The 13,103-nt window shown below is 40.1% G+C and overlaps 1 protein-coding gene across 1 annotated transcript in view; it reads left to right on the top strand.

The window, feature by feature from the left end:
- The first annotated feature begins 7,302 nt into the window (after positions 1-7,302).
- Positions 7,303-13,103, top strand: part of snta1 (syntrophin, alpha 1) — a 39,818-nt gene continuing 34,017 nt past the window's right edge. Inside the window, exon 1 of the mRNA XM_032513969.1 lies at positions 7,303-7,701. Within this exon, the coding sequence (XP_032369860.1) occupies positions 7,419-7,701 (283 nt within the window). The 5' untranslated portion in view covers positions 7,303-7,418. The remainder of the gene's footprint in view (positions 7,702-13,103) is intronic.

The raw sequence follows: 13,103 nt of genomic DNA, 5'->3' as shown, positions 1-13,103 counted from the left end.
ACAGCTCCTTTAATCACACCAGCAGTACTGTTACACAGCGAATCAGCTGACCTGACCTACTGGCTGACTGAGTGACTGTCAGTATAACCCACTGAGCGTTAGCAAAGTTTTTACAAGATGTAAGTAACCCTCTCCCATGATACCAAAGAATGTTCAACATGCAAACTAATGTGTAGTAAGCATTGTGCCATTTTCAAAATAAAAGCCCATGCCAAGATAATGGAAGATGTCATAAGTATATGGAAAGTCTTTGCAGGTTACTGGGTTAAGGACACATTAACGCAGCTATAATTAATTGTCAGCACCTAACAGCATACAGACGGTGGCAACTACTATAAAAAGTCAATTTTGGGCATCTCCAAATTTATGATAATGTTGCTGTTTCCACATGGAGAACAACTTTGATGAATGACCAATTGCAAACTGTCTTGAAATGGCTGACCTTTGAGTGGATGATGAGAACTAAATGGAAGGTAATATCAGCTGGCTCACACAACCTGCAAACAGTTTACATCTCCAAGCTTCAAGCATCACGCACACATGTATTTTGTGGTGCTGTTTTCTGGACACTAAAACTCTAGCAATATGTCATGTGGGGAAAAAAGAAATTTCACCATCATGTAACCCTTCTGTGTTTTGATTTTTTTCTCTTTATACAATCAGTCTGTACTTGTCATTAGCCATGGAGTGGAGGAAATCTGCAGGTCGTTCTCCTATCCACATTTTTTCTCAGCCTCACAAGGAACTGGCGACCCCTCCTCTCTGCTCAGTATGCTGAGATAAGTAATCACTTCCTTGCAGTGATCTGACAGTGCCAAAACCACTGTGAAAAGTTGCCATTAATAAATGAGCCCACACATTTACCCTTTGCAACCCTGCTTCCTTACCCTCTCCACTGTACAGTGGTTGACCTGACAGATTCTTAATCCCCATGAGGGAATGGTTTCTCCAATGATCTGCTCTTTCACTGCACTGTACTGAGTCAAGAGGGGGCAAGTTGTCAGCTGGGACTGTTTACCCTGCTTTCTGAGCAGTCGTGCCATCTGAGCTTTAGGTTGCATAAGGCCTGGCAGATATGACACCTCCACAAAACCTGTTCCCTTCTATCCATTGTTTTAGTCTGTGCCTTCTAATATTATCTCTTCTTTCCTCCTGTGCCTTTCTTCTTGGTCCCTCTGTTGGCTTTTCATGATTTCAGTCTCCTTACCGATTGTCTTTTCATGATGTTTTACTCCTCACCTATTGTACATCTCCCTCACCCTCTATTGTGTTCATCTCTCCTCTGCTCTCCCCTCCTCTCCTCCTGTCATTCTTTAACAGCTGACAGAACAGACCCTGCATGGTGCTGACACTTCACCCACGCCGACCCGAGCCAGATCCCTTGTGCATGTGGGAGCCAGAGCCAGGGCCAAGGCCAGGATTCCTGCTGGGGGTGGGGGGGAGCAAGATGGCCCTAGTCATCATAATCATTCATTGCCTGCTGGTCCCTCTGTCCTCAACCCCCTTCCCACTCCTCCTGCTTTTTAGTCCTCCTCATGTCAGGGCCACACGGCACGCGTATCAGCTGAGCCCAGGATGGTCAGAGTCAACGGGGTCAGGTGGCAGACGCTTGGTTAATTCTCCTGGGGCTGCAAAGTGCTCGCGTCAGCTCATACAAACGGACACTGAAATACACAGATAGAGACAGACACATACACATTCTCACGGACACAGATGCACAGTACTCATTGCACAAAAAGAGGCTACAATACAGAATGTAAAAAGAAAATGCTATTGTTAGCAAGAGCTAAATTGTTTTGGGGGTTTGATGAGGGTGATGGGGCATTGGTTCTGTCAGACAATCAGATAGATCGGCATTAGGAAGGAGGAGGGGAAGATTATAAACACATGACCAGATGGAGAGAGAGATAGCCCTATTATGTATATCCTTCCATCCCTCAGCCCTGTCTCTCTCTTGTTCGCATGGATCCCTCATGCATATATACCTTTACATTATTCAGTAGGTTATAATGAGAGTAACTGAATGTAGTGGGGGTTCAAAAATGGTTGCTTGGCGGTTTAGATGGCAGAAGGTGGGCCACAGGTGTACAAGCCTGAGACTTATTCTTCTCTTTGACCTCTCATTATCACCCCCAGGTTCTCATCCATTATTATCCTGTGTCCTCGGGTGTTCAGGGAGCAGCGTGGTGTGTCTACTGCAGTCTGTTCACCGCACAGTCTGTCATTCATATTTGGTGAATAAATTATTCCATATTTTTAATCTATTATTGTCTGCTCATCTGTGTGTCTGTTTTGTGAAGTCTAACAATCTGCGCTTCTGTCTTTTGACCCATTTCCAATCTCTTTCCCCCGTCTCCGCTCCTTTTCTGACCACATTTCCAGTGACTTATCTAATGACTCGGCAGGTGCTTATCAATAATTTGATTTGCAGCTTCTCATCGTTTCTCTGACTGTCACTTTTGATTAAAATATTTTTCAAATCCTACTGTTACATCTGCATATCTCTCCACATCTTCCTTTCTATCTATTCATCTTTTTCTATCGCCGTGATCATCTATCTATCCACCAGCCTGTCCTGGACGGCCTGTAGCGGAGCTGTCTGGTCTGTTGTTACAGAGGAACAGGTGGAGCAGGCTAACAGTCAGAGCAGGCTTGAATAACACACACACACACACACACACACACACACACACACACATTCAAGCTGCAGGGAGGCAGTCAGCCGCCCAGACACTGGCCCATATGGTAGACCTCTGGAGCTGTTGCCCTTTGCAGAGTAGGGGAGGGATATATGGAGAGATGGTTGGAGGATGGCAGGAGCAGGGGAAGGCAGAGGGAAGCAGGGGGAGGTTTAAAATTAATCAGCAGGCCACCCCAACTGTCCACTGTCTTTGGGGAGTTGAGACATGCATATATGTGGCTGATTGAACCGGGAGTGAGGATTGCAAGTGGGGGTTGTGGTGGTTTTGAGTTGTGTTTTTCTTTTACTATTTGACTTGATTTTATTTATCTGATAGAAAAAGACAAATATTCTTTAACAATTTCAACTTTTGAACACCCTTTACATTAACCTGAGCACATCCCATAAACTCTTAACATTTCCACAGGTAAATAGTAAAAATAAAGAAAATTTTGAAATGGTACAATACAAATAGATCCAATAAATAAATCAATTATGTCATGTGAAATATTTTCATGTGGACATTGAGTTATTTTCAAAACCTCTGCTTCTCATTTGCATTCTTAGTCATTTGTATTCTGTTATATTTTAAATTAATCTTCATTCAATCAGAGGTTTTTGTAGCTAGTGATGGAAGAATTATTCATATCTCCTAGTTAAGTAAAGTAACCTACAGCAAAATATTCTATAAAGTGATCTTTCTTAAATAAAAGTAGAAGTACTTGCAACAAAATGTACTTAAAGTAGCTGTTTTGCAGTATTGCCCCTTTTACAATATAAATATATAATACGTTTTATAATGTGGGATTATTAATCTAAAACAATGCCTCTCATTTCATAAGATGATTGTTATTGCTTTGATTTAAAATCTAGTATTGTTTACATCAAATGTGCTGGAGTATAGCCAAAAATATCTCAACGTGTCACTGTTGGAATACTGTACATATGTTTCCCTATGACAAGCAACGTTTCAGTGCAATACGTGACTACACCAACTCCAAATGAGTTTTCTATGAGTGGACTATTCTTTTGTGTGAGAGAGCCTTACAAATCCTGTTGCTGAATCTTTGAATAGAAATATTAAGGCCTGGTACTGTGAAAGATAAGCTGACCACCTGCCACATCACAAAGGAACAGACTGACAGATGTATAGACAGGAGGTCAGATGGTCAAACGCTTTGTCATAATGCTAAACATCATTAGGTAGATGCACTGCTTAAGGCAAGCACTGTCATTAAAGCCCCCCATTTATTGTTGCTGAGCTGTTTATATGTGTTGTTTTATATGTGCTAAATAGTACGTCCAAGTGTTTTTGTCTGAAGAAAGAGTTATACTACAGTGCAAATATAGCTAAAAGTGTATACAGAGAAATACAAAAACTGCATATATACATCATTTTTTTACCTCAATAAGGCCTTACTCTATCATGATATTCATCTCAATCAAACTCCCTGTTGAACGAATGAAACAGAGTGTGCCTGAATCTTACCTTGATTTTAATGGCCATAGGGATACAAATACTGACTACACATAGGCACTTACTACATTTGGTTTTGCTTGTTTATTTTCTACCATCTCAGCAGGTGAATATCTGGTTCTTTAGTTAACTAAATGCTAAAGTCAGGGGAATGATCCTGTGTGTTCACTAGCTACCTGCTAACCTTGTCTGCGGTCTGTTGCAGTGCAGGTGGCATGCGCTGGGTTTATCATTAGTGTTTTTTTGCTGAAAGCAGCTGCCTGCCGTGGCTGGGAACGCAGTTGATAAGAGCGGCGAGACTGAACCATTAGTACATTTATGGGCCATAACCAACATGTTAAACTAAAAGAGGCTTAAAAAGCTCAGCAGAGCCAAGAGCTGGCTAATGATTTGGTGAGTCCATCACTTTGCATGATGCCTTTTACACATTACACATATCTCATATATCATTTAATTTGTTGTTAGTATAAAGAAATGTTGATTAGTAAAGCATGAACTATATAATTTGGACCCTTTTCCAAAAGATTATTATATTATGCATTTTATCTTAATTTGTACTGATACATTCGTTAAAGCTGTTTTTTTATAATTGCTCTATGTAAAACACGTAATTATGAATGTTGATTTATTAATACTCAATCCATTAATGCCTTTTAAATCAATTAAACTAGTTGTTTAACCATTTACGTAAATCAGCTATTAAATATTCTCTTTTAGAAAGGTTTGCAATAATATATTAATAAAATAATATATTTCACACATGAATACTAGCCCATTTGTAAGCATGCTGCACCCGTCTCGTTAAAAAAAAATAGATTAACTGTAGCGGCTTGAGCAGTTCCCCGTTGATGTTTTCTGAATGAAGAAATGCTTCTGTAACTCCTATTTTCATGAATGTTTTCAAACTGAACACTTGTTTAAAAAACCTGCATGACTTGAGTTAAATGCAGAGATGTTTGTTTGAAACGCATGCATTTTCACTGGACATATGGTTGGAAATAAACTGTGGTGCATTTAATCCTGTGACAGATTATCGTGGCGAAGTGTTAGTTGAGGACACAGTAATTGTAGGCCTATATTTAATCTCACGCACAAGAGATTAATCTCTATATGACATATATTATTATCAATTGGTAAAAAATAAACCGTGAAAAGTCAGATAAAGCTAAATCAGTCAGTGGTTTTAAAGAAAAAGAGACAAACGATAATGATCATATTTAGCAAAAAGTCAGAAATGTTGCCCTTAAAGACGTTTTGACTTGGTTTTATATATGTTGGTGTATCTTTTACACAAAACACAATCATAAAAAACTGTTAAAAGATAGTAAGGTAGAAATTATTGTATTTCATTTTTCAAATATCTGCCTCATATTCAAAAAGATGTCCCTGTGTTGCACTAAGCCACTTACGTTTGTGTCTGTCTGGATGTAATGGAGCCATTTGATCACCAGGGGGAGAGAGAAGATTGGGAACTGACCTTTACAAACTGCATCTGTGTTATGCACAGCTTGTCTGTGCATTATGTTCAATGGACGCATTGAATTCAATTACAGGAAATAAAACTACATCTCAATATATAAAAGTGACCAATTATAACTTAATACAACAGTTTAGATAGAGTTGGTCTATCTGCTTAGCTGCTTCTATATTATAAGGAGGTTTTATTAACACATGAGCATCTGTACTGGTTGAGAGCAAATTTCAGTCCAATGATCCAAACTTGTTTTCATTAAGGGAGCAATTGCCCCTTTAACAACCCACCCAGAAGACTAGTTTCTAAAATTGGGTGCAGGAACTTCTTTGCTTTTTCACCTGCTGTGAAGCAGATGCAACACAGGCTGCCACACACAGCTGAAGGGATGGCAGCTTACTTGCAGATGCAATAGAGCATTGGGAATGTGGACTGCTTCATCAGCTTGTTTCAGTGACTCATGCATGTTGTTAATGTCTACTCTGCGCAATTAAGTGCACCTCTGCTGAGTCACCAAGACTAGTGCAATCCTTATTCATGTTTAGTTAGAGTCAAGACTAAATTGCTTTTTCAGTGTGTATTACTGCCGATTATTACAAATTAGTTTCAAACATATATATTGACCATATGGGTTTCCATAGTATTTAAAATGTATAAAGTGAAAGAGAAATTAAAAGGTTACAACTAGAGATTTGCACAAAGTTATTTGTGCATGTAGAAGGCAGAATTGCTACAAATTGTGGACTGTACTGAAAAAAATTGTATTGATTGATAGATCAGATGGATGTTGGAAGAAAGTAAATCAGAAAAAATTATTGATTCAGAGGAAGTTATTTAAGATGTATTCTTGTGGACTGCCTGGAAAATAATAAGAAATGAGGCACAAGTCTAACCATACATGCAATCTATCTGGAGAACATATGTTTCCAAAGCTTTGTATGAGTATATGCCCCGGTGTGAACCAAAGAAGCAACAGCAAACGTCTTAGCCAATAACTACACATATTTTTTTTGTCTTTTGAAGTCTTTCTCTTCACTCTTACGCAACTCCGTCCGGCACATCAGGATTGATTTAGCTTCATCTGTGCTGATATACTGCACTGCTAACTCCCTTATTACATACTGGAAGCTTTGGCAAACCACCCATTTAGAGAATGGCATGCTTGTCCTGTGTTTACCTTTTTTAAGATTTTGCTGAGCATTGATTGATCATGCCTGATATGTGATCTATGGCAGAGCAGTGATGAGCTATGGCCTGGGAAGCACTAGCCTACTGATTGTATTTTCTTTATGACAGAACGTCAGTAGCCTATATATCAGTGCAGTGATTTTGTGTCTGTTGGGCACATTGCAAATTAGATCTGTGATCTAAGCCCGGATGGTTCAATGCACTTGAAATAAATAAATAATAAAATGTATCAAAACTTAATTATGTGTGACTCAACCGCACACAGTTTATTAAGGGAGGGTCTCAACATGAAGCTCTTTGAACTTACAGTGTGTGTGTGTGTGTGTGTGTGTGTGTCAACACCATTGCTAATCGTATCACCCTCAATTAACTTTACTTCTTTCTATTGGGTAACCTCTCTGGAGGGGGACAAAGTCCGGATAAAGAGAGAGGTTGAAATATGTGTGCGTGCGTGCGTGCGTGCGTGCGTGCGTGCGTGCGTGTGTGTGTGTGTGTGCGTGTGTGTGTGTGTGTGTGTGCGTGCCCCCTACCCCATCCCTCCACCCCCTATCTCTTTACAGGACTGCCAGTCCGTCTAGAGTTATTCCAGGAATGCGTTGAACATGGCTGCCGCGATGAAGGCGCAGAAAACGGGACTGCTGGAACTTCGAGTGACCGTGGACCGCTGGATCCGGGTGTTGGCCACTCTTACCGAGGACACGCTAACACTAAACCCCGGTGAGGGTGCCGAGGAGCCCGCGAAGCCCAACCCGAGCCCCGCCGGTGCTATCAACGGAGACCCCCCGAACCTAAGCTCGTCCCCTGTCCCGGAAACCATCACCAACGTGAAGCGCACCGTGCGAGTTACCAAGCAAGATGTTGGAGGACTTGGAATCAGTATCAAAGGCAAGACAGTTTAAATAAATAATAACCAAACTGTTAACTTCATAAACGTCGAGTCAATGTCTGTTTGCACAAGTTTTGGCTAGTTAAAAGTTGAATGCAGTTTCTGTCAACGACGACGAAAACACACCCGACCACTTGACAGTTAACTTAGCTAACTTCAAACTGACTGTTAAATCCCACAATGTGCGATAATTTCTAATTCGCCATAACGTTTAGTCAAGACACATTATTATTTGTATTTTAACTCAAGCTTAATGCAGGGCTGTTTGCAGAGAAAAACATGACAGCTGTGATTATTATCTCACACTGTGCACCTTAACGGGGAACCATTTCAATGTCCCGGAGATGGCAGTTAGCTAACGTTAGCCTACTGTCCTTTGCAGTGTGGCTTCGCACACACAACCCAAATAAAAGGCGAATCTTCAACTAAAGTTATTAAGTTAAAAAAAAATGTTATTTTATGCTACGTACTGTCCTCAAAACCACCCATTTTAACAAGTAGCCGACCTGTTTTTCATATTTAACTCCTACGAAAATTAAATGCCAATCCTCTTTTGTTATGGATATGTATATTTTTTTAATTTTGAGTTTATCCGTCCAGCAGACTCACTAAAGCCAGATGATAACATGCTGAAGTTGAGAAGACCAATAAGCATAAGGTTATCATAAACCAAGACAAACAAAACAGATAAACTGTTAGCAACTGTGTGCAGTTGTTTTATGTTATAGCCAAAAACTTCAATTTGTTTAAACCTCTATTTTATTGTTGAGCCATATTTCTGAAGGTTGCACTAAGTACAAGTTTATATGAAAGTGGTGAAAGTGAGTCCCAAAAACAAAGAGTACATCTATCACTGTGGTTTATAGTTTTTTTTACAGAATATAAATTACTTTGTTTGGGTAAAATTTCCTTTTTGCTGATTAACTTTGTCTTTGAATCAGCAAACATTACCAGCATTGCTCCTAGAGGGATTTTATTGAGGGCGTACCCCAATAGGAAAAAAATGTGACCTCTCCATATCTCACCGTCCAAAGGCTCACATACCTGTACTGTGTACTGTTCCTGTGCTGTGTACTGTTCAGTGGCTGATAAAAGCCTTTTTCTTGTCTGTTGTTTTCGACTTGCAGCTAAAGGCTACTATCTCAATGGAGATCTCAGTGTGAAGCATTGGGGAAGCTGTGTAATTGACATAATTGACAGCACATTGAATACAGTCTGAGCAATAATTCTATTTTATTCTATGGTTTAACGCAAAATTAGTAGGCTGTTTAAACAAGATAGATTCAAGTCTTTTTTTCTTTTTTACAATGCTTGCTTGCTTTATGATGCCTTTTTTTTGCTTTAAATCACTATTGCAATTTAGTTACACATTTTAATCTTCCTGTAGCCCACATTAGGGTTCCATTTCCCTGGCTTAAACAAGACCTCTTTGGGGTCATAATGGTGAAGTTATGATTGGTCTGTGCCACTTACTTTGAGGTGTGATCCATGCACTCTCACAACAATGATGGTGAATAATGGACCTGCATCCCTGGTGTTGCATTCATGTGAGTTAAAGCCTTCACCTCCTAAAAGGGTCTGCAGTATTGACAGGTTATCACTTGGCTATTGACTGATGGACAGGGTCGATTTGACGGACAGCTGTGGACTCGCACCATGTCATGTTGCAAAGATGCCTCATCACTGTAGCTGTGGATGACATGTTAATTTGAACTCCCCCCCCCCCCCCCCCCCCCCCCCCCCCCCCCCACTGCCACCACCAACTACCACCACAACAAAGCCAGCCCCTAATGACATAAATGTAATGTTCATCTTTGTGGAAATGGGGTGGCTTTGAAAATCAGACAGCATGTTATTAAAACAAAATCATAGCTGGCACCCTGCCAGTTTGACATTGTTGTGATTCCAGTTGTTCAAAGGCAAACGATGAAGAGAGGGAGGAAGAAGGGTCTAGCAGAGGCATAGAAAGAGAGAGGCAAAGCCATACAATGGACTTGGAACAAGCCGGCAAGAGGTCAAATGAGAAGAAAGGAAAAAAGGAGTAAAATAATAGGACAGTGTCAAAATTCAAACAGGGTGAAGGAAATGAAAGAACAGGACAAAGTTGTTGTGGGCTAGCTGACACCACATTGTGAACAGCTGAGAGGAGCAACCCGTTGAGGAGCAAGCAGTTGTCATTGGCCAACGATGAAAGTTATGTGGCTGGGAGCGGAGTACTCCACTAGTGTTAATTTTAGGGAGCCCACCCCAGCTTGCAGAAAAGCATGGAGGCAGTCAACCATTCCTCTCACATGTCTAAATTTAAGAGGAGAGGCTAGGAAGTGAGGCTCCACATATCTAGACAGGCCCACTGGTCAGAGTGAAGAAGTGTGTGTATCTGCAGATCTGGGTTGAGCTTCGACTTTTTTTTATCACAGCTTCCCTCACATTGTTTAAACTGCTCCAGTCAGTGTGCGTTATTCCAGTTAGGTGTGATCTCATGCAAATTCAAATCAATGCGGGGATTTTGAGGGCAAACATGAAACCGTGTTTTGATGCCTCAAACTCTTTTGTCACAATATCCCTTAGATGTGCACATAGATACTAGTTTTGTCGGTTAACAAGGCTCAGGTGCAGTGTTATGTAACAAACATGATATTAAAATGCTATTCAGATTTTGAAGGGTTGGGATAGATCTTTTTTTCTGTTGTTTGTTCTAGGGTTCTAGACTGGGTAAACCCTGCCTACTCTGCCGGCGATTTGATTTTGCCCTGCAGCTCGGCCTGGAAACCTGCACTTTTAATTCTCTTGCTTCAGTTCACAATTTTGCGGGAACCAATTACAAACTGGCTCATCTACCTGGCGTGCTATTGGCGGTTTTAACACAATGATGATAGAGAAGCGACTAAGCAGCTTTTTCTTTACATTTAACATAGCGGCCACTGAAACGCAGCAAACCCGTTGATGCTCTGTTGCTTCTACGTCACCTGGATCAGTGGTCTGATTGGTTGAAGGACTTTCCAATTGTGTAGAGTCCTTTGAACTATGCCCGTTGGTCACGCCTCTTGTGCAGAGAAAATACAGAACAGACTTCACCGACCAACGCTCAATCTCAAATCTATTGAGCTTGGCGTGGTCTGGTGATAGCCAGACTACCAGTGTTTATTAGCACGGCATGCAACAGCTGATGAAGTTCATCAAACTTCATCAGCTGAGTTGATCACAAAATTACCTAATTAGGTACATGTCAGTGTTGTATAAACCAGTACCATTCATTTACCTGCCATGGGTACCTCCGCCACCGCCACCCTTCTGTCAGCTGAGTGACAGGCTGCCAGCTGGAGGCTGCTGACTGTTTGACATGAAAAGTTGGAAGAGAAAAGGAAGGGAAGGGAATATGGGAGGATTAAGGGTTAGGTAAGAGTGGCAGACATATTGACAGTATTTCTTTCCTCCAATATGTCAGCTGTGTTTTTTCAGCAGTCGTGTCAGTGAGAGGCATTTCAGATTGAAAGTAAACCTGAAAGCATGTGAACAGAGGAATGAAAAAAATAGAAAACATGTTTAAAAGGTGGGAAACGGGTACTGTGTGCAGTACTTGTCCCTGTTGTTGGCCCTCCAAGGGTCAGATTTAATGGTTTATCAAAACACATGGGGAAAAAACTGTCTTCCAAACCATCACTTCCGTCAAGTAATGTTGTCTCCTTATCAATTCAAGTATCTACAATCTAGACAGTATGTGCATACATCATTTTGGTGAAGACTCCAAGTCATTTGGACACCAATATTCCCTCCTGTGACACTGATGTCACTATCATCCTCTCAAATCCGCAGGCTGTCTTTTACCTAGTTGTCCAACTTTAACCCTTGTGTTGTCTTCCCGTCAAAATTGAAAATCAACACTTTTGTTGACGATGTTTTAAACTTTTTCTTATGTTTTTGTCCCTTTTTTTTAACAATTATGACGTTTTTTTGAATGTTTGTCACTTTTTTAACGTTTTCAGCACTACGTAACACTAATTTATTACCTTTAGATTTACAGTTACTTTTGGAATGTATAGCCAATAAACCTCATTTATAGGAAATTATACCTAATGTTTGAGTTAGAAAAGCAGAAATTAGGAATTATTTTGACTAAAATTAAAGGAATGTATGTTGATGGATAATCACAGATTGGAATATGTCAACTTTTACTCAATACTAATTCAAAACAACTTCAATTGTTTTTTCAGATGCTTTAAAATTGAATAAGACGCCCCAAAATGAATGAAAGTAGAGATTTGTACTTGCCAAAGAGCGTTGTGTGGAATCTATCATGTTATTTGGGGTAATTACAATTGGGTAGTTAAAAAGAACATTGATATAGGAAAACGGGGGAGGTTTAAATAGTTCCTTCACATGGGCCTACATTTCCACCGTTCAAGTAAAAGTAGATAGCACTGCAGTCGGTAAAGTGAGAAGTGCTGTGGTGAGCACTCCATCAGCATAGGTGTGGTACGTGAGAAATTATAAAGATTCAAAATTGTTATTCATGTTCATGACTAAATAGTTTGCAACAGAGTTGCCTGGACAAATGTATATAAGGTTACATTCAGGTCAATATGTCCATCTGTTGTTGCTTTATGGGCTTAAATTTGACATAGTTAGCTTGCAGCATCTTTTTGATCATACAGTACTGTTGAGGTTATTCTGGAGAATATTCTAGACAGTATTTGTCATTGTTTTGGATTGTTGCAATAATAATAAACATGTTCATAATCCAAGTGTATTTGTCCACTCCCATGTTGATATAAGAGCATTAAACTTGAACTTTTCAAGTACTTTTAGAAGTGATTCAAAATGTGCGATTAATTTGCGAGTTAACTTTGGACAAGCATGAAATTAATTGCGATTTCATATTTTAATTGATTGATAGCCTTAATATCAATATATCACAATTCAGAGACTCAGTAAGCACAGGGCATTACCTCTCTTCTAATACTCTAATACTGTAATAAGTCATTCAGTGAACAACAATCTGATTCTGATGCCGCAGAGCGGTCAAGTAGCTGGTAAATCCCTCTTTCTCAGCATAATGACTAACATGCGTAGTAGGAGCTCAACCATAGGCTTTTTTTTATTATTAAGAGCACAAGGCTGTGGCATCCAAAGGAAGATACAGTACATGAGTTAAATTCAAAGGAATCACCCAGAGGAAGCAACCTGTGGAAGATGTATTTTAAATTAATTACATGTAATCCTCTTCTAGATAATTTCTCACTAGCTTGAAGGCCAGAGTCCAAGTGCCAGCTGACATTAATGACGATATTTCTCATGGAGAGTGGAAGCCCACGGCAAAAGTCAGATCCATCAACTTACTAGCTGACCTTCATTTAACGGAAGAAAGAGAGAGAGAGAGAGAGAGAGAGAGAGAGAGAGAGAG

Source organism: Etheostoma spectabile, chromosome 4, assembly GCF_008692095.1.
Source record: "Etheostoma spectabile isolate EspeVRDwgs_2016 chromosome 4, UIUC_Espe_1.0, whole genome shotgun sequence".
NCBI lineage: Eukaryota > Metazoa > Chordata > Actinopteri > Perciformes > Percidae > Etheostoma > Etheostoma spectabile.
This window is presented reverse-complemented; position numbering and strand designations above follow the sequence as displayed.